Source organism: Trachinotus anak, unplaced genomic scaffold, assembly GCF_046630095.1.
Source record: "Trachinotus anak isolate AG129_WGS33_773 ecotype Australia unplaced genomic scaffold, CSIRO_AGI_Tana_v1 ptg000032l, whole genome shotgun sequence".
Classification (NCBI taxonomy): domain Eukaryota; kingdom Metazoa; phylum Chordata; class Actinopteri; order Carangiformes; family Carangidae; genus Trachinotus; species Trachinotus anak.
Window position 1 is genome coordinate 12,486,699 of NW_027273883.1, and position 22,094 is coordinate 12,508,792.

General features: G+C 41.7%; 3 protein-coding genes and 2 non-coding genes across 5 annotated transcripts; 3 read left to right on the plus strand and 2 right to left on the minus strand.

The window, feature by feature from the left end:
- Positions 1–119: 119 nt before the first annotated feature.
- On the minus strand, positions 120–8,499 carry fam189b (family with sequence similarity 189 member B). Its single transcript, XM_071469906.1, has 14 exons — positions 7,294–8,499; positions 7,145–7,201; positions 6,496–6,603; positions 6,214–6,330; positions 5,972–6,079; positions 5,617–5,777; positions 5,363–5,462; positions 5,187–5,259; positions 4,430–4,727; positions 3,874–4,235; positions 3,749–3,790; positions 2,785–2,960; positions 2,518–2,664; positions 120–2,349 (listed from the first exon to the last, which is right to left on the minus strand). Exons 1-14 carry the CDS (start codon positions 7,525–7,527, stop codon positions 2,092–2,094), a joined length of 2,241 nt encoding a protein of 746 aa, XP_071326007.1. The 5' UTR covers positions 7,528–8,499; the 3' UTR covers positions 120–2,091.
- Positions 8,500–9,500: 1,001 nt separating this feature from the next.
- rab13 (RAB13, member RAS oncogene family) lies at positions 9,501–15,153 on the minus strand. Its single transcript, XM_071469837.1, has 8 exons — positions 14,544–15,153; positions 13,770–13,830; positions 13,339–13,399; positions 13,136–13,213; positions 12,023–12,112; positions 11,628–11,693; positions 11,418–11,468; positions 9,501–11,279 (listed from the first exon to the last, which is right to left on the minus strand). Exons 1-8 carry the CDS (start codon positions 14,665–14,667, stop codon positions 11,208–11,210), a joined length of 603 nt encoding a protein of 200 aa, XP_071325938.1. The 5' UTR covers positions 14,668–15,153; the 3' UTR covers positions 9,501–11,207.
- A 716-nt stretch (positions 15,154–15,869) lies between these two features.
- On the plus strand, positions 15,870–21,094 carry rps27.2 (ribosomal protein S27, isoform 2). Its single transcript, XM_071469880.1, has 4 exons — positions 15,870–15,984; positions 16,492–16,600; positions 18,266–18,376; positions 19,894–21,094. The coding sequence occupies exons 1-4, from the start codon at positions 15,979–15,981 to the stop codon at positions 19,920–19,922; spliced, it is 255 nt and encodes an 84-aa protein (XP_071325981.1). The 5' UTR covers positions 15,870–15,978; the 3' UTR covers positions 19,923–21,094.
- Positions 17,999–18,130, plus strand: LOC139613964 (small nucleolar RNA SNORA13). Its single transcript, XR_011686860.1, has one exon. It is a non-coding gene; the product is annotated as a small nucleolar RNA SNORA13 (small nucleolar RNA).
- LOC139613965 (small nucleolar RNA SNORA13) lies at positions 19,030–19,161 on the plus strand. Its single transcript, XR_011686861.1, has one exon. It is a non-coding gene; the product is annotated as a small nucleolar RNA SNORA13 (small nucleolar RNA).
- Positions 21,095–22,094: the final 1,000 nt, after the last annotated feature.

The following is a 22,094-nucleotide window of genomic DNA, read 5'->3' on the forward strand; positions in this document are numbered from 1 at the left end:
TAACTGAGGAGAAAAACTATATCAAGAAAAGGACAAAATAGAGACAAAAAACAAAGGATATTAGGTTGAAAGATTGTGATTTTGCCCCTCATTATTTGTATAAAACATCAACATTGGTATTGTATTTTATGTCTATTATTTATTTCATATGTTGAAATACATAACTTGCATTGAAAGTTTTGTTATTGACACTGCATTTAAAATCTGGAATAGGTGTCATATTTGGATACATTTATTATTCAGGTTTCAAGGCTCTATCCTGTTAGGCCTGCCATACAGATATACATCTCTTCAAATAAATAATGTTTTATGCAAGACAGGAGGTAGAAACACAGCTCAGTGCCTTTATAAGGGTGTATGAGTGTGCCTGTATCTGTGTGCAGACTGCATGTGTATGCATGTAATTTTTTTAAAATTAGTTACATACATATGAGTGTCCCAAAAATGTGCCTTTACTGATATGGAGTCAATATCATCACTTAGTGAGCACACCAAAAAGACTTTCCAAAGAAAACTCCAATCTGACACGCATATATTCATACAGTTGAAAATTCAGTATCCAGAGCTGCCAGACCCATCACATGTTCACTGTCACTGGAGTGTCAGCAGCCCAAGCTGGCTTCTTTTTTTCTTCTTCATTTAACCGCCCACACACAACCCCTTGCAAGTCCAAAGGGAACCGTGCCAACACATAGTGTGAAGCGCGACCTTGTAACAAACAATGTCTGTACATTTATTGCAAGAGACTCTTCATTTCATCAGAGTCACAGTGCAATTTACACCTCTTTATCTTACAGGATCAGGCTGCTTTAGCCTGTGTCACAGATATACATGTGCACTTGAATCATTTTCAAACCCCCATCAATATCAAATTAGGATGCAGAGGCCTGTTTGGGGCCATCTGGCAGTAAACCTTGGGAACACTGCACATCTTTGACTCTAACCTTTCCCGTCAGCTATCTATTAGCACAAACACATTTCAAATGGCTACTATCATAGTTCTTGGGTGCAGGAGGAGAAAAAATAATAAGCACTGTCAAAACATGCAGATAAAGACATTCTGAGGACATGTTACTTAGTTACACAGACAATCAGGATCTAATGCATAAGGTTCCTGCTGTACTTGGGAGGTTGTAGCAAAACATGCACATATGCAAATCAAACCACCATGTCCATGGGGCCACCCACAGAGAATACATTGCAAAGACTAAACGTGTGTCTGTGGCGTGCAGTACTGTCAGTGTTAGAAATGCTGGCTGCCTTTCTTTGAAGGCCAATGTGGAGGTGTGAAAGTGTGGAAAAAGTGGGAATCTGAATTGCAAAACAAAAAAAAAAGAAAAAAAAAAGGCAAAACTAGCAACTCAGGGAAGGGGTTTTAATGTGAGAGCATTTATCCTCGTGTAAAACCTCATCTGTTTATCTTACATTGTACTCAGCTAACTATATGTTTATTGAGATGCATTTTTTTATATCAATGGAAGACAAAATAAGGGTTTCCATGATCACTTCACCTGAGCGATCCTGTGGATATATAGCAATGTACAAAAGGGCCAGATGCATATTGCAACCCATCATTATGTAATAGATTAAATGTACATGTGAGTAAGTGGCTGTTCTAGCATGAAGTGCTAGTTGAGTTCTGTCTCCATTCTTGAGGAAAAGATGTTTCCAGATGACTCTTAAGAGGGAGGAGGTGGAGAATACAGCAAAAAAGATGCTTCTGGCGGGTTGCTCTCAGCCAATAATGTATTTGTTCTGTTGGAAGAAAGACCACACTAGCCAGAAATACGCATCAAATGACTGTTTCACTTATGTTGTACAGTGAGTTAAGTGTGAGCTCTGAGTTGATGTTCCGAGTGATGGAGAGCACCACTGAATAAGGCCATTCGCACAGTTGGCTTCAGGAAACGGGAAGTGACAAAGAGAAAAAGGAGGGAAGACTTTCAAAATATCAATAATAGATGTTTTCACTTGACTAAATCCTGCTTTAGACTCAGTTATCATCAACCTGCCTTTCTTCCCTACCCTAACCTGCCATCTCGTATGCCTCCTATTTCCCTCCCCAATCTCTCCTTTGCCCTCCTTCTGTCCTCACAGTGCAGACTCTGAGTAGAGAGTCCCCGATGACCCATGCGGTGGATAAGGCGTCACCAATCGACGTAGTGACGCTGTGGAGGAGGAGCTTAAATCTCCACAGCTGCGCAGGTGGATCCCCTCTGGCGCCCGGCCGCTGTAGTGCCGGTTGTGTCGACTGTCACTATGGGAATGGTGGTGTCCTCGATGATGAGGAGGATGATGAGGCTGCTGGTTGGGCTGTCCTCGGCTGGTGCTCCAGGGGGTCCTCAACACCTGAAGAAGATTTTATCAAGTGAACATTTAGACAAACACTAGACAGCTCGATTCTGCTGTAGAAAACTGGTAAAAGTCATTGTGGAAAATTAAGTACAGGGGTAACATGATATTTCAAGTATAAAGGTGAATAATTGAAATTAGTTTAATCGGAGCTTGGTGTCATACTTGCTCCAGGGGTATGTGGTTGGTGGCAGCGCCCTCAGCTCCACTTCGCCTCTTAGCCCCCTGCCCTGTGCTCCCAGCATGCTCGGAGGATGGAGCTAGGTTGCGTTTAGAGCGCTGCAGGAAACGAGCCACCAGAACTCGAGTCACCTGAAGGAAAAGAGAAACGATCAGTGTAGTGAAGGCTGGAATGAGGCAAACAGTCCAGCTGTTGCTTAGACTGACATGGCAACCGTCAAGTTCAATTAACCCTGTCTTTTCAAGACTTGCCTTAAGGTCTCCGAGGGAGCGGTGGCAGTCTTTAGGTAAACGCAGTGGCGATGTGGGTGGAGGTTTGGCAGGGACCTGCACCCCTGTGGCTGCTGATTTCATGCTGCCTTTCCTGGGCAAAGCTGCAGTAGGAGGCAAAGAAGTGCGGGGCAACAGACACGCCTCAGAGGATGGCCCTTTGGAGACAGACAAAAAGAAAAACAGAAGGTTTTTTACCCTCAGTAGACAGTATGTACCAATTCCACATCTGTCATAGCTGTGGGTATGCGGTATGTGTATGGAACTACACTGAAATCACAGAAGAAAAAGAGAGATTGTTGTCATGCTCTGAAACAAAGAATAAGAGCATTATCATGTTTTTAAATGTTGCAATGCAATATTCAGTACGATAAAATGTAGGCTAATGGAAACAGGCTTCCTGCAGTGAAGCCAAGTTACCATGGCTTATCTTTACCTACGTACTTGCACACTTTACTGTCTAAGCCTTTGTTGTGATAGGACAAGTGTCAATAAAACATTCATAAATCAGACCACCTGAAAATAATGTAAACGAGGAGCTGGTGAGGCACATTATTGTTTCTACAGTGGAGTCTAATTTATCAATCTGTAATCAAATCACTGTTAATTTAGATGTTGCAGAGGAGTTTCATAAATCACATCCACATGGGGACAGATTTGCAGGTCTCCTACGGTGCTTAAATCGGCACTAGGCTCTAACGATGTTTGATAAATGATGGCCATTAGCTGCTGAGATACATCTCATCAAAACAACTGTGACATGTTTTCTGTTTGGGTTTCCCCCTTCTTTAATTCTATAGTAAATGTGGACAGGAAAGAAAAGAGAGGCAGTGACCATACATCGAGGTTCTGAGTTATATTTAAATAGAGAATTTCATGCACGTTAGCCCAGTCAGACACATGTATGACGCACCTGTACGTCACATCTTTAGATAAAAGCTGTTACCTGTATCTATAGATGCCTTGCTGTCTCCAGAGCCAAAGTCAACTAGAGAAGAGGGGACAAAAGGGAAGTTATGGAAACTGTAAAACTAAAGTTCAGAGATGTTTTCATGTTGGTGTCTAAATCACCTGTATCAGTCGAGGAGCCGAGGCCTGGCTCACTGTGTGACCTCACGAGGCGTAGCAGCCCTTCACTATCCACTCTTACACTTTCTCCATCCTTCTCACTCTTCCCTGCCCTTCGTCGAAGGTACAGTGGTTGATGTGGGAGGGGTGGCCCACTAGCCTGACCACCGCCCTGCTCACTGGCAGCTGAGGAGGATGAAGTGGGAGGAACCAAGGAGGTTGGAGCAGCTCCTTGGCGTGAGGGAGTGGAGGGGCGAACTCGAATCTCTGGGATGGAGGATTGCTGTTGAGAGGCGGAGCTCCCTATTGCTTCCAGTTGGGAACAGCTGCTAGCTAGCATGGCCTGGCGACGCAGCACTGGAGACCTGGAGGGCAACATAGGAGAACTGAGGATATTTGTCTACTGGTTACAGACTTAATTTTGGATTTGAGCCTTGATTTTAACCTAACATGCCCGATGGGGAGGAGTCATCAGGGATGTCCACAACATAAAAATTAGCTTATATCCCAATAATTTTGCACTATGATATGATTTCATCCATTGCGTGTGTGTCCTCACCTGTATGTGGTGGTGGCTGTGCTGGGAGAAGAGCAGGAGTTGGACCTCTCTCCTCTGAGGAAGCGCATGGCTCTTGGTCCTCCTGCCAGAGGACTCTCTGGCGTTTGAGATAGAGGACCACGGAAGCTGAAGTACTCCCCTCCATCTCCCCCATCTCCACCCTCACCAGCTGTCCTGTTGCCCCTCTCCCCCTGGGGCCGGAGCCCAACTTCCATCAAACAGGAGTCCTCTGATGGGGAGGAGTCATCAGGGATGTCCACAATCTCTGACATCAACAGAGATCCACTGTCCATGGACACTAGTCAAAGTAAAATGGTAATCTTTTATCATCAAGACCAGAACCTTTATAGACTTTTTAGTCTTTTGGAAGTTCACATTCAAATATGAACATTGTGCCCCAAAATTGCATATCAATTAAATCAGGGCTGCAATTAAAGCTTATTTTCATTTGCAACTGGTCTGTTATATCAATCAATTGATCATTTAGTCTATAAAATTTTAGAATATGGATTTCACAAAACTAAAGGCTAACAAACAACAAAGGCCCAGTTGTTTTCAATACTCAAAGAATTTTATCAATTCTCATGAATATTACATTTGCAATTATATAAAACAGAGAAAATCACTTATATATACTTATAATACTATTGCTTCACTGTTAATCATCTAATCTAAATTTTAATGTAACATAAACAACAGTGCCACTCCTCCTCTCAACTAGTACCAGTGAACCTGTCCAGATGTGATGTTTTCTCACCTTCTCCACTGAAGGCAGTCGAAGTCCCTCTCTCTCCAGACAGCTCAGTGCCATGGGGGTCAAACATTGTTGCCTTAACAGTCACGACAGAGAGGGATCAGCATGGTCAACAGATGCATCACACAGAACAAACACACACACACACACAGATCACAGACACACAAACACATGCTCACCTGGCTGGCAGCTCTCTGTCCCATCACAGCTTCGTAAGGAGGGGGGCAGTCAGTGGGGTACAGGGGTACAGGGCTCTCCATGGAGCCATTATAGGTGATGCTGGATGTTAATACAAAAGTAATCATTTTCTTACAGTCAGTTCAGTGTGTCTGTACTCCACCAATGTACTGTAAGTTCATGGATATTGCATACTGTACACAAGTCTTTTTTTTATATATTAAAACAGTGAAAGCACTTGCTCTATGTTTGTTACCTCTGAGCATCTGTCTCGGAGCTGCAGGTGTACTCAGGAGGATAGTAGGGAGGCGGAGGGATGGGTGGAACAAACTCCTCAAAGTCCATGATGTTGGTCAGGAAGGCATCCTGAGGAGTGGTGCATTCTGGGTTGACTGACCGAGAGCGATGGGGGGCCAGCTAGGCAGGGAGAGACACACACATGATGGTTATAGGCTGTAACATTTGTACAAAGTGTTTTTAAAACTTGAACGCTAATTTCTTAAGGCAGCAGTAGAGCTGAATTGCAGAGTGCTTGTCAAAGTAAAAAAAAAAACAAAAACAAAAAAAACTGCCAGTCTGGTAAATGTAAAATGTGCTGTGTCTGTGCTCACCAGGTGCACAAGGTCCAGGGAGAATATGTGAATACTGCAGGTCACAGTGGACAAAGTACAGATGATGGTGGAGAGAATGCTGAGACCACAAGCACTGAACAAAAGGTCCTGCAGAGAAATATGCATTCAGAAAAATCACAACTCTACAATAAATCAGCATTTTATTTGTAGTATGTGTCATATTAAATGGTTAACTTGGGCAATAAAATGATCATTTGGGTCTACATACACATCCTACCCACCTTCAGCTGATGTCTGACTGAGTGGCAGTCACCATTCGGGTAGAGGACCAGGTTCTCCTCCTCTGTGATAGAGCATGTGTGAGGGGGCACGCAACACACACACAGACCATTCTTCACCTACACACATTCCCATACACAGAGGATTGGTGTGAAGCACTCATCTGCACACTAAAAACATATTCACTTGAATCAAAAACTATTTCTGGCATGCTCCCCCGTGCATCTGGCTAGAAGGGCATTCCAGCATGAGGCAGCAGACAATACTTGCATAATGTTGCGTACCTGGCAGGTGAGCATAGATTTGACCATCTGCGCATTCTGACAGGAGAGCATCGAGCCAGCCAGACTGAGGATCACACACACTGCCGACAGCAGCATGAACAGTGACACCTGTGGAGGAGCGTGGAGATTTGACATACAGCAGGGTGTCAAGCCTGTGCCACAGAGTCCAAAGTGTTTGCCGAGTCTTGTTCTTATAAACAAAGACTACAGCCTGTGATTTCACTGGTAAACATCCTGTCAATCAGAGAGGTGTTTCCGAGGTCAAGAGTAAACTCTTAACCTCAGCTTTTAGTTAAAGTTGTCTACATCTGTCTACATTCATCCACAACTGGGCAAATTCCATCTGCTGATGAAGATCAGCTACTAAAATGAACTTGTGGTGAAATTGTTTCCTCAACTTCTCACGACTTTTCACTTCAGTTCTCGTCATTCTTTAATGGTGCAGACTTCTAAACAAATTGGCAAATATGTCAAATCACTACAACCTGGTTGAAACACAGAGAACCTGGACTTTTATGGCCCCTGGAGGTCTGAGGCCCCGGGGAACTCTCTGCCATGTTGGTAATCCAGCCTTGTTGCATGGCACATGGTTCTACACCTGCAGCTTAGAGTCTTGCATGCTCTTTTTATCAGATGGAAATGTACATACCACCAGTGTCAAAGGCCTCCTCCACGAGATGATCCCAACTATTCCCGATGCCACCACCTGGTAACAGACACCACATACACAAGAAGACACACACTTTAACCTCTTGTTTCATTCTTACTGTTGCATGTTGTTGTCAGATTTACACTTACAAAGAGGCCAGCCCAAAATGGACAAGACTGCCTCACGCGAGCTGAGGAGGTGAAGGCCATGCTGGTGAAAGAGAAGGCCAGGACCATGGCCCCCAGGCCCAGATGGCAAAGCCCCAGGTACAGCAGCAGTCGCGCACCACCAGGCCCCCGGCCTGACATGCCCCTCCGGCTGTCTGACCAGCCTCGAGACCCCGAGGCAGAGGCCACGCTGCTGGAGTCTGACGGTGAAGGCATGTTAAGCTCGTCTGTCAGAGGAGGAGGCTGGGAGAAGTTTCACACTCACTCCGGGTTCATAAAACAAAGTTCAGTTGTGTGGGTAGAAGCACAGGAGAGTAGAAGAGGGAGACACATAAATGCTGGCTTCAGAGCTCCACTCTGTTACAATTATGCACCAAGCTCTCCATTTGCAGGTGCCATAGGTGCTGCGCAGTGCTCCATGGTGTGTGCACTATTGTCCAGTCAGTGAGTCCAAGAACTTTGTCAGCAGAAAGTTGAGAAATGAGCAGCCGCTACACACTCGCAGCCACTTTACTCGTCTCATTTGACGTTTCAGCCATGATATTAATGTTGCTTCAGTCAATACAGCGTCTCTTACCTCCCATGCAGTTCACAGGCCATTACAGCCTATAGAGTACAGTCTATACCATTCTCCTACTTCTCTGACTACGACACAATCACACAAACTGAGGCTAGTTTTTTTTTTTTGCAATCCTCACATTATTGTTATACTTATTTGCTCTTTGCTGCTCTCTCCTCTCCGTCTTCTGCCTTCCACCTCTCCCTCCTCTCGCCAGTGGCATTGCGGTAACTGGAGACCGGGACAGGCCGCAAATTCTGAAGCATCCCAAAGAAAAACCCAGCTGATCAGCCGCGATGACATGAGCCGGTCAGTCCGCGGTCTGTCCATTCAGGAGGAGCAAATGTGCGCTCCCCTCCCGCGACCTTATGTTAAGTCCTCATCCTGTTACCGTCAAGAAAAAAAAAACAAACAAACAAAATAAAAAAAAAAACAGACGGCGTGGAGATCAAAAGCCCAAAGATCACATCGGGTTCGCTCGGGAAGCGGGACTAATTACCTCGACATGAACAGGAAATAAATATCTTCCATCGATTTTCGAACTGCACCAAAAATAGCAGCAACACCGGGCTGAATCTTTCTGAAGGTTTAGATCTTTGACAACTCCACCTCGGGGGTTTTGCGGTGGTCCACACACGCACCTAGACCCTCCCCCCCTCCCCTCCCCTCCCTCTCCTCCTCCGCGGCCTCGGTCCTCCCTGCAGTCACGCGGGCATCCCGTTCAGCCCGTGTGTTTTGTGTCCCTGTGTGGAGCTGATGTTTCACCTCACTGCCTCCCAGCCTATAGCCCACCTATGTCCAGGATAACGCGTATAAATCCTTCCGCGTTTATCTTTTAATTCTTCTTCTCACTCGCCCCTCCCTCTGCTGCCCTCACGTCTCTCCTCTGTTTCTCGGCACGGCTCTGACACTGGGAGAGGAATGTATCGTGTTTGCAAACCGAAACCAGCCCGACGTGATGACAAGGCACGCAGGACGTGCAGGCAACTTTAAGATGCGGCAGAGAGCGCGCACACCGTTGTGGTGCTGATGCTGGGAAGGAGGGGCGGTTGCCTAGCGACAGACTCCAGCTCCAGCTCCTGCTGCTGCAGCAGCGAGGGAGAAAATTGTACTGGCCGCTGTACTGGGGGGGTGGGGGGTGGGGGGGGGTTGGGGGTGGGGGGTGGGGGTAGTAGTAGTAGTTAAAAGGAAGGCGACAGAGGGTCCTAATAATGGGAACGAGTGTCCCATAGGTGCCTTGTCTAATCCATATCTGTCAACAGACATATGAGAACTGCAAAGGGTTTGTAAGCTAAATGGTTCTATTACTGGCTAATACATAATGTATTGCTACTTTATAGATCCATTTCAAGCCATTAAAGACAACAACTTTTAGGTTGCCAGGTATGGAAAATCCACCTCTAGCATGACACATTTGTCATTTTAGCTAGATATTTAATTAATAAGGAGACTCCTCCAGTGGACTATTTGACCACTTATCTTCTGTAAAAAGGGCTGCAGGACATCTAGATCAAGATCCATTGATAAACTGACTGAGTTGACTCCTTACAAGAAAATAATTACAACATTTCTGAACAATTGACATACTGTATATTATTGTGCCAACACACAGTTTGAACCCACTACATACTTGTCATGTTTACAGTTTTGTATTTTTATTCAGCAAGTAACAAAGTCTTGTGGCAGGACTAAAAAGACACAGAATGTGAAAATAACATGTTACAGGAAATAGTATGTCTGGGCAGAAAAAAAAACTGTCATGATCAGATGAGCACCTATAATCACAGTCATTTTGAATGATCTGAAAATTTCCTGAAGAAGGAGACTGTCAAGTCTGATGTAGCTAATGTGTGATAGTGTTTAGTAAGAGATTTACCAGGCACTTCAGATAAAAGGCACGATCCACTAAATCAATTCCAAATGAGGGACAGATGAGCACAGCTGCTTCCCAGCCTCTCACATCCTGTCCATTCACTTGCTTTATCCATCATTCTTTTCTCTCTACTCATCCTCTCATATTGCACTTATCTCAGCTCCCATGCTCCACATTCTCAATCCATTCATCTATTAAAACTAAGTGTTTGCTTCAGCTTCAACAAACAACCAAGATCAACCCTTTTTAATTCATTACCACAAAGAGCATGTTTTCAATTTCTTATATGATGTAACCAGGAAATTTCCATGTTATACATTCAGCATGGTCAGAGTCATCTGATGCTGTAGATTCTGTGCAGTGCATTATAACAGCATTACAATAATGCTGTGCACTACTGAAACATCTCATCAATTCTCAAGGGATTTGCACAAAATAATATAATGAAATGTAAATATAACTTCTTTCAACATTTAAAACTTGACGTTCTCTCTGCGATGTAATTTATGTGCCACTAAAATGCTGAGAAGCAAAATATGTCCCATGTCTCTCATATGGCACTGCAGGAATGGGATGTCTACTTGTCTGTGCTCTTGTAATATAATACAAACCATCTGAATTTGAAACAGTCAAAAATGAAATTGTATTGCCAACCAAAGGCGTTTCATGACTTGTTGTTGTCAATTTTGCATTTCCATTTAATTTCTGTCTAATAGAATCCTTGAGATGCCCATAGCCACTTTAATTTAATGACATTTTGGACCACAACCTGGAGTCTGCTGTGAGAACTGTATGTATGTGAATCAAAACATTTTACAACAAAGTCCTCCTCTGCTACTGAACTACTAAAAGCTACTACTGCATGTGCTCATACTGAAATGACTGAAATGGTTCCATTAAGCTGAAGTGAAGTGTGATTCTTTTTTTTTTTTTTTTTTTTAACTACTGATCTACTTAGTCCAAAAAGACTTTTAAAACACAGCTGAAGTTCTTCCAAGACATTAAACAGTGCTGATGTAGGGTTCATAATGTGGCCAGGGTAATACAGGGTGAAATTAAAAAAATGTATAGCCGTACTAAACATGGTGGGGACTGGTTTTTGAATTTCTATCTGGGCTCAGTTTAGGGTCATCTAAGACTCCACTTCACCAGCTCTTCATGGCTTTTACACACAGTAGATGTCACAGAAAATATGTTCCAGGTGAAATACAGGCACTATCTCAAAGGAGTAATCCATAAATAATTTTTATGGCAAATTCTTGTGGAACAAAAGTACAAACACTTGTAAAGGGAGTATTAATTGTTAGGGTATAAAAACACTTTTTGAACCAGTATGTATTTAACCTTTATGGCCACCAGATGGAGACAGAAAACATGTTACACTGTGTTCCTCCAGTAATACTGACGTGTTCTTGAATCTGTATTTGTATGGCACTTTCTTCTGTGTACTAGCTGGTGTCATATCTAGAGAAGAACACACTTGGAGGATTTTTTCTCTGTACTGCTGGTGATCTTCACCTCTCGCCCTGTGGGGCCCTGCCAAACGAGGAAAAACAGACAAAGAAAAAGAAGTTATATACATGAGGTCTAACATACATCACTAATCCCACATTCATGGAGGAACAAAAGCTTTAGTTTGGTGTTATTTAGTATAAAAAGTTTGTTTTTACTCACTGGTTTCTTGTTGGATTTCTGTAGTATGTCGCGTGCCAAAGCCAGAAACGACTAAAAAAAAAAAAACAAAAAGATAAAAAGAATGATAGAAAATGAAAGTCAAAGTCTGCAGAGTGTGTGTACTCTCATAACAAAACCTGCTCATAAGGCAAAGTTTACTGAGGTGTCAAGACAGTGTTTTGATAGTCAGTGGTTTTTTTTCCGGCTCACCTCCTCAACATTAATGCTGGACTTTGCACTGGTCTCAAAGAATCTGATGCCATGATCCTTAGCCAACTGTCAACAACAGACACAGTGTAGGTCAGGATATGGGTAATCAAAAGTTCCTGCTCCTTATCTAAAATCAATTCAAAGCTGGCACGTTAAAATTGACATACTCTGTCCCTTCCTCAAACAAGTTAAAACACCCACATGACTCCATATTCAGTAATCTTCTTTTTATTTCTGTTGTTTCTTTCTCACAATCAAACTTCTGACTCTTCATTTTTCCATCCATCTACACACTATTCTGAACAACAGTACTTTCACAATACTGATACTTCAAAATTATACTCACAGCTTACAACACATGGGCTGTAATTATATTTCTGCAAAGGTCGTCTCACCTTTTCTCCTGTATCCTTGGAGACTTTCCGCTTTGCCTCAATGTCGCACTTATTACCTAGCAACATCCGACTGACCCCAGCTGATGCATTCTGGGAAAGAGGGCATGCAATTAATTGATTAGGGCAAGTTGAGTTGGGGTGCACTTGGGTAGGCTAAAGGTGCTTGCTTGGCGGCAGACACAGATAAAGAGATCGAAGGGAATAGAGAGCAGAAATCTTAACATGAAAGCCTGAACTGGACAACCAGAATGATATGCACTTTAGCGGCAATAACAGCAGCTGTTTGCAGCAGGAGAGTGGTCTCTGTGGTCACTGAACATATTAAATCAAATGTTTCATTAAATGAAAGTAAAAGTAGGGTATCTACCGTATGTGGGCGCTCACTGTGGATCAGTATTTACAGTAATCCTAAATTGTTGATTTTCATGTCACATTTACTTTTGCATATTTTGTGTCCCTTTTATGAGATTGTGTGAAGGTATTTGACTATGCAGTGTGAATTCTTTGTATGAATACTTTCATATTTTCCTGAAGTTCTTTTCTTGTATGTCCAACAAATGAAACACAACACTGCCACAAAACGGTTCCATTAAAAACTTTGCAGTTATAAAAGTTTAAAAAACCCCTTTCAGTAGAAAAGTTGGCTCAGTTAGTGGTATCTTGCCATGCTTTGACTTGTTCTGTTTAGGTTTTGAAATACTTGCTGTTGCCTTTATACAAAGTTCTTGTACACCATGAAGTGATATTGATAGATGACTAAGATCAAAAACTCTTGACTGAGAAGAAGTCAAAGTATCTTGGTCACCGTTGATCCCTTGTTAGTATTTTTAATTACATTTTGGTCCTCAGACAATCACTGACTAAAACTAATTTTCACTGTGAATTGTTTTCGCTGGTGCTTTGTCTTCAGTAGAAACAAGCTTAAGGGCTAAAATATGTTTTGTGTGATTTGGATGAACTGATCCTTTAAAATCACCAGTTGTGCAATGACCCTGTTGTCCATAGCTTTGTTGTTGCAGTGAGTTAAGGCCCAGCCTCATGACTAATATGGCTCCTACTGAGCACTGTTTTTAAGTATTTCCTGGTTGTCTGGCTAAGTGGAAACAGGCTCACTTCTTTGATGCTCTTCATCCAGTTCTGAATGTTTTCGAAGGACTTCTCGTCTGTGATGTCGTACACCAGGATGATGCCCTGACACACAGAGACGAGAGAGGGGGAGAGAGGAGAGTCAGTCAAAGGTACAGAGCCGACACAAAGGGGCAGTGATGTCAGCCTGATTATCCAGTCTGCTTGTTCTGCAGGCCTCCTGTGCTCACCATGGCCCCTCTGTAGTAGGCTGTCGTAATGGTCTTGAACCTCTCCTGCCCTGCTGTGTCCCTGCACAAAGCAACACACATTCAAAGTCAAAAATGTGCACTGATGCGTGCGAATCTCGCAAGGCCTTAAAAATGCAACTGTGGTTAAAAGAAAGTTGGAGATGTAGCAAAATTCAGAGCGATGCATTTTAACGTGCATTTTACACAAAGTTTAACATGACATGAAGTGGCACTCTGTGGCGGCCATGTGCGATGGACACTTGGACAATAAACCCTGTCATAAAGTCCTCATTTGGAGAACAAGAGGGAGGTTCCTCTTTCCTGCCAGTAAAATGAGACAGGCAGGCAGAAAACAGAGGAACCTAACTCAACATATCAGCTTCATCTGCTGCCACCAAATCACAAAACAACAAGCAGCTGTCACCTCTTACCAGACTTGTAGTTTCACTTTCTTTCCATCCACTTCAATGGTTTTTACTTTAAAGTCGATGCCTGCGAGATAACGAAAGGACAGGAAAGAGCGTAGAGGAGGGGGGCAGAGAATGAGTTAAATACCTCAGATATGAACTAAAAACACACCCACCCAGGCACACACACACATTGCAGAATATATAGGTCACCCTCACTTGGGTGGGGACTGATTCATGGTCATTTCCACTGTGATTTTGACACCTCAGTGCACTCCCATCCACAGACATAAAGATGTACAGTCATGAAGGACACACTGTCTGTGAGGTTTTTTTGGTTGTTTTTTTGTCCTGCTGGATGGACAAGCTGACAGACAGATAGACAGCGAGGGGCAGGGGAGGGGGCTGTCCTGTGCAAAAGCTGTGCATTGCAGAAAGCCAACCATACTTCTGGGAGCGTAGAGATGGTAAAAGAGATAGGAATGAGGGTGGGTGGACCTTCTGAGAGCCGAGTGAGAGGAATGAGATCTGAGAGAGAGATCGGGGAGAGGGTCAGGGAAGAGACAGCACACACATTCAACAAGGAGGAAAAAAAAAGATTAAAGACAGATTGAATACAGAAGAACAAATACTAAGAGAGCACAGGCTAGTCGAGACATGAAAGCAGTCTGGGAAACCAGTTTGGCATCAAAGAGAGGAAGAATGAAATGTCAGCAAACGTTTGTCCTGCTCATATCCCAGGTTTCAGAGAGGCCAATCATAATGTCGTATAGGTTATAAGGCAAACATTACACGTACCGATGGTTGAAATGTATGTGGAGTTGAAATTGTCCTCGGCAAAACGAATGATCAGACATGTTTTCCCCACTCCGCTGTCTCCGATGAGTAACAATTTGAAAAGGAAATCATACTTTTTCGCCATGGTTGGAGCTGTTCTTCAAAGTTTGAGCACAACTCAAAGGGGATTTGTTGAGGTTGTCGCTTTATAAACGATCCTTTTCATCCACTTTGGGCTTTGTATCTCGATTCCCTTTCTTATGATTAAAAACAAACAGGCTTTTTTAAAAATGTTGCGCCATGTAACGAGTGGATCAACTTTTCCTTTTTTTTTTTTTTTTCCCCAAGCAGACTTGTCACCGGTAAATTCCGATCCCCCTCAGTGCGTCTGTGTGGACTGCGCTGGATAAAGAAACACACTCCATCCGAAGTTCAACCACCTACTGCGGATCAGCCGTCATCGCCAAATCTATTCGAGGTGCATTTTACAGTCCTCCGACAGTCAGTATCACTCCATTTACAAACATACCGGGGTGGCTACGTGTTTTTTTCAGCCTCCAAAAAAAAAAAAAAAAAAAAAAAAACTTGCTGTCGGCCCAGATCCCAGATCCGCTGAAAGGCTACGTAGTGTGGGAGTGCTTCATGGGAGTTAATTCCTCAGACCTGCAGGCACCCAGCATGATGGCTAGATGGCGCCGTTTGATCAGAAACATCATAACTACATGTACCCGAGGGGACGTGAGGGGTGGTGTCACCTTTTCTGGTTGTAGAGGCTGGCGATCGCCATCAAAACAACGTTAAAGCTGCTGCCCTTCATTATAAATACATGTGACATTTCTTTTTCTTTAATAACCGATTGATTGCTCAGTAAAATGCCAGAAAAAAAAAAAAAGAAAAACTTTCATCATTATTCCCTACGGCCCAAATAAATATTTTGATAACCAACTATCAAAAACCCCAAAATGTTTACCATCATGTTTGAGAAGCAGTGGATTTTGCTCATTTTTGCCCCCAAATTTATTCAACAGATTAATAAAAACAGCTATGCTCTGTCAATCGACTAACAGTTTCAGCTCTGGAGTATTGGTTGGTTTCTGGGCGCCTGAGTTAAAACCATGGATGTATTATAAGACCTTATAATACATCCATGGTTAAAACAGTAAAACTTTAGTGTGTAGGTGGAGGTCAACAAATCAGCACTGGAGATTGGTGTAACACAAATAGCGGTATATTTTATTTTATTTTATTTTATTTTATTTTATTTTATATAATAGGTAGCTGGGTGTAAACACACACAAATACCCTCCCCAAAAAACAAAAGTTATTTATTTATTTTATTTTTTTTATTTTTTATTTTTTCTAGTAGATTTTTCTTCCTCCGGGTTTTCGTGCAACAGTTTCCGGCACGTAGCTCAAGAAGGTTTTCTATTTCCGGTGAGCGTCCACACACGCAGACATGCCCGTAAGTAGCCCCACTGTTTCTATTCTTGCCAACAGTCATTAAAAAGTGTTTTTGACGGGGACAGGTTGATACGATGTAAAACCGTGTTTTGCTCCTGCCGGGGTCAAAGTGTTGCTGCTGCTGTGACGTGGATTGAAAGATCTGAAAACAGACGCAATATGGCGAAACACGTGGACGGCAAAGCAGCCCACGATGCTCCTTGTCAGCACAGTCCGAACATTTCTTAAATTTAGATTTAGTGATTTGTTGATTTAACACCGGCATCAAGACTCGTTTTGTGGTTTGATTTAAGAATAACACAGTGGCTTCGTATGCTGGTGGCAGCAGCTACCGCGTTTCCCTCTCTTTTACTTCCCCTTTTTTTTTTTTTTTTTTTTAAATCTCAAAGCTGTAAAGATATTTCAACCTTTGCCCTCCTGTTATCATTCTGTGAAGTTTATTGGTGTGACATGCTGGATACACTTTAAATGTTTGTACTGATTATTATGGTTTGCGATTTCCTTTCAGCTCGCAAAGGATTTGTTGCACCCAACCCCCGAGGAGGAGAAGAGGCGACACAAGAAAAAACGTCTTGTGCAGAGTCCTAATTCATATTTTATGGATGTCAAATGTCCAGGTCAGTTTGTTAATGTGGCAGCCTGCCCAGACCCTCAGATTCAGATGATGAAGTAGAGCATTACATAAACAGAGATGAAAAATGTTATTGAATAACCCAAATAGATTCACTCAAGTGCTGTGCTTACTTTCAGTTTGGTATTAAAGTACTTTACTAATATTTTGTCCCGTTTGTAAGATACTATACTTATTTGATATTTCAAGGGGAGTGTACTTTTATACCAACCCAATTGGAGTACAAGGTAATGGAAAGATAGTGCATACAATAGTAACTAACAGTTATTTATATGATCGATTAATCTGATGATTGTTTTCTTGATAAATTGTCTTCCAGTAAAATGTCAGAATTGATTTGTCTAACAGCCCACACCACAAAGAGATTCAATTTTTAGTATCATATAAAACAGAAAAGCAAGAAATCTTTATATTTGTGAGAAAATAGCATTTTTTTTTTCACATTTGAATTTACTTTAATGAGTAACGATTTGTTTAGCTATATTAATTTTTCTCGTGGTTGATTAATAAACTGATGTACCACCTCTTTAGTATTTCTAAACAGTACTTTTAATTTTTATATTTGATCTTTTATAGCAGGAATTTAAACACTTGTATATTATTGTAATGTAATTAAATTGTGATTTTTTTAAAAAAGATTTTATCTAAAGGAAAGTAAAGATTTTGAGAAATTCCCTCACATCTACATTACAGTTATATACAGTCGCAATCAGACATATTCAGTCCCCCTCACCCTGAAAAGTATTGTGGTGTTGTGTATAGAATTAAATGAAAATATACAATAAGTATAAGTAGACAGAGTATGAATATTTATTGATACATTCAAGCAAGTTTGATAACATAAATTGACATAGATTTGAGTTTAAGTTAAAAACCACCAGTTCTCTTGACAAATATTCATGCGAACTATTATTCAACCCCTAGCCTCAGTAGTTGTTGGAGTACCCTTTTGCTTTGATAATTTCTAATAAGCTGATAATTTTCAGTAGTGCTGACAAGCTTCTGACTGGGATCATTATCTTGCTGTAAAGTCCAATAATCACTATGGTTCAAGTTCACCACAGAAGACATAACATTCCTCCTCAACATAGCTGGGCTTTTCTGTGAGCCCATGATGCAAGTCAAATGGTCAGTATTGACAGTTCCTGCGGAGGAACGACACCCCCACATCATCCCTGACCCACCTCCATGCTTGACCATGATGGGATCCTATTCCTCTGGTCATTAGCCTCACCTTTTTTGTTCCAGAGAAACTGCTGATCCTTACGGCCAATTAGTTAGTTTTGTTTTGTCACGTCATAGACCTGTGTCCCTGAACTCTGTAAGATAAGATACTTACCTTATAGGTGTATAAATATTTAACTTTCTTTGGGGGATTAAATATTGCCTTTATGTGTTGCCCTTTCATTGTTTCCTTGGTGATTGGGGTGTCAAATAAGGCATACAGTGATACATGTGGTTGTCTGTGAAATGAGCTTCAAGTGACTCCTTTACACAAACAGCTGCAAGGACACAGCAGCGATCACGAGTACATTTGATTGCGCAATGGTTGTAAAGTGTTTGGCAGTTGGCTTTTGTTTTTTGTTTTTTTTTGTGTAGCTGTTTCATGGCATCCCATTAAATGATTTGTCTGTTTATGTGCTGTTTGCAGGCTGTTACAAGATCACCACAGTATTCAGTCACGCCCAGACTGTCGTGCTGTGTGTCGGCTGTTCCACAGTCCTCTGCCAGCCCACGGGAGGGAAAGCTCGTCTGACAGAAGGTACAGGACACTGAAGAAAAGTTGTCACCTGAGCATCTTAAATACGTGATGCAATGCACACCCATATATAAAAACGTTTTTAAAAGTTTCCTATTACACATACTCAAATAATTGATCATTCATAAATTGTGAGTGTGGAGTACTTTTAAATATGCATGACAGAAGACATCACATGTCCCAGTACAATAAAGTTCTGCACAGCCCTAAACCCACCACATATTCATGTCTTTAAGACCAAATGTCCCTGAATCCAACACCTGCTTCATTATCTAAGCTTGTGACCCTGTATTGTAAAGTTACCCCTTCACCAAAATGTTATTTTAACTCCTGAATCATTGTAGAACAGTGTATATTCTTAAATAAAGGGGTATTACACCAAGTTACCACAAATTGACATGCAGAAAATCTGGGGGGTATTTAAGCATAAATGAGTAGAGTGGTGGGTTTCTGGGTGCAGCAGTTGTTTTGGCCATTTGCACAAAACAGAAATGTGTCTATAAAATTAAATTTGAAAATAATCATAGCTGAACCCTGCCCAAAGCAAACACAAGCACAGCGAAATGTTCCACAACTCAATATAATGTCTGAGCCTGTTGGACCGAGGTCAGGGGGCAGAACTTCACTTTACAAAATATCTCTAACACCTGGATATTTGCCTTTGTGTTGCCCTTTCATTGCATTGTTCATGAACAGGGTGTCAACTAAGGCATACAGTGACTCTTGCGGTTGTGACAGAAATTCATCATCACCGATCCATTTCTTCACAGTCAACTGCAAGCACAAACGTGCATATGCTTTTCCATTCACAAACATTTCTTGGAACGAGTACAACATGAAGTAGTTTCAGGAGAGTAGCTAAATCTGTGTCTTCTGATAGATGATGGATGAGAATTGCCTCACCAGTCAAACTACAGTTAAGAAATGTTCATACACTACATGCAGTACGTCAGTGAATTGGTTGAGCTTTAAGGTCAAGGTTTCTTACTGATGTTCTCATTGTCCCACCTACTCTATCCTCTGCTCTGCTGCCGTGGTAACCAAGGACTTCTGAATGCGCGCTGCTCTGAGTTACTATGGGTGCAGCTGTAACCCTTGGCACTAAAACCACTTTGGCGGTGATTCAGTCTTTGAAAGGGCAGATAGCAACATGAATTTTAGTGTTTTCTGTTACATCCTTGTCAATTTATACACCACTCCTGCTACATTGACTGGCTTTGTTACTGTTAATCCTCACAAAATTTAGTTTACAGTGACAATGTGATAGCATATGCGCTCATTAAATCACTCGACTAAAACAGAATTTTCAGAAATTGTACAGGGGTAAATTTATTCAGCTAGAAAATACTTTATAGATTAAATAATGAAAATAATTTAGTTACAACTCTAACTGTATTGTGTTTTACTCAAAGGTTAATTCTAATCTTTATTCTGTCCTTGGACAAACACAGTCAGCAGCAACAGCATTTAGTTTTTTGTTAATTTTATAATTAATCAATCTCTCTGCATCTTTTCCCCAGGCTGCTCATTCAGGAGGAAACAGCACTAGTTTGACCAGACATGGCTGGACACCATCGACGAAGAGAGAACAAAACTTGATGGACATCAAGTAACACTGCCGTGGAGCTGACAGACAAGGGAATGGAAACGGGGAATGGAGAGTGGGAAAGCTAATGATGATATACCAGGAGCAGTCTATCTACAAAAATGCTTGGCCTTGTTTAATCCCACCAGTACCAGATTAATTCTCCTCTCTTAATAAATTTAGGCTGTTTTTTTGGTAAAATAATGTTGTACGTTTGTCATCCAGTTTCTTGTGTTTAATCTCTTGAAGGTTCTTTGATGTAATTATTCTGGTAGGGATCAGGGCGTTTGAGGATTCGAGTTGTTTTGCGTCTGTTTGCATTACACCCTTCAATGATTAAGCACAACCACTTACAGCAATGTGAAGGTATAAGATGAGCGTTGCAGATATCGTCCAGCAGTTGCTCAGCACCTTTGAAAACACTGGACTAGTTCTAGGAAAGGAGACGCTGTGGCTAAAACTGCAAATTACATCCAACAAACAGCCCTCTACAGAGTTTTACAATATGAAAGCTGGTTGTATTTGAGCTGGTGATAAATGCAGACATTAACACATATACCTATGCCAAGTTAATGCAACAGTGAAGTCAACATTTTATTTAGACTGATTTTCTCAGTGCCTGCTCCAAAGCCAGTGGTGTCGGCGCAGCCCCTCCCCCTCGCTCTCAGTCTGAGCGAGGGTTGATTCAGGGAAAGTCATCGCCAGCACTTCCTGTGTTTCCTGCTGCTTGTAAAACAAACAGTACACAGCGATGTGACACTAAATGACATCACAATGGACATTGTGGATGTGAATTTACATGCGCTTGCAAGCTTCCTGTGAAAATGATAATGTGGGATGAATTCTTGTGAAGTTGCAAAAAAAAAAAAAAAAAAAAAAAGTAGCTTGAGGAATCAAACTAATTAAAGATTTGTGACCTACAATTTACTCACAGCTTTTGTTTAAGGCCTGTGGGCAAGTAGGCCGTTTGCACAGTCTCTTTATATGACAGCATTGAGTTGTACTCTGAATAAAGACAAATTAAATCAGGAGAGGCAGTGATTCAATGATAGCTTTCTTGTTGCTATGGTGACGTTTTTCTTGTGTCTTGCTTGTATATTGGACACAGCTTCCAAATAAAATCAAGGGAAATATAATTCTGATGTGCCTTCTGCTTACTCAATGACTTATACAAAAATAAATTATAAAAATATTCTACGGTCATTCACTTACATCTAATTTACTCCATGGTCTTAAAGTGTTTTAAGGCATTAACAGTTGAGGACAGTGTTTTCACACGGCCACTACTTGGTAAATAACTCTTTTTCTCACTGTATTCTATTATGCAAACAATCTCACGAAGGACCAGAATAGGAGTGGTGTTAGTTTTAGGACAGCTTTCGAAAGTGAAGACTTACACTACAGGTACAAGCAGTAAGCATATTGCCAGTAATAACCTAATTGATGGACAACGGGACAATCTCAGTAATCAACTCAATGAGCTGAAAGTCAAGGAACTGAACACCACAGACTGTTACTTGGACACAATAATGATGAGCTGAATGTTTTGTTTCCTGTTCTGGAGTGGAGAGAGTGGGTCTAAACCCTGCCCGGTGAGGTTGTGACAGAAGCTCTATTTATGAGCTCTTCTCTAAGTATCAGGGGACACACATTACATCATCTGTGGAAATATACCCAACGAGAAGCATGGGCTTCACTGTATGATCATGTCCAATTTTCAAATTTGAATTTTCAAAGCAGATTGTATTTTTAATTTGGTAATAATCTCTTTGGACTGTTTAAATTTTTCCCCTAATAATTCATTCATTCGGGTGTGTCCTAATAGCCCATTATTTAAAATGCATGTGAGTGTCATCAGTTAATTTCTAGCACCCTCTGTTGTTTCATGTCCAGTAAAAAAATAAAAACTCTAACTTCAATATCTTTGGACAAACGGATATTAAGGAAGTATATGTACACCAACTCTAATAAAAATCAGTAAATACTGTAAATGAAGTAATCACTCTAAGGTTCCCTGAGGCGTTTTAAATGGTTGTGTAACAAATTCCGTGTATGTGTTTTTCTGTGTATGCTTGTGTGAGACGCACCTTGAAGGATGAGAGCATGTCCTTGGTGCCCATCACAGTACACTCAACC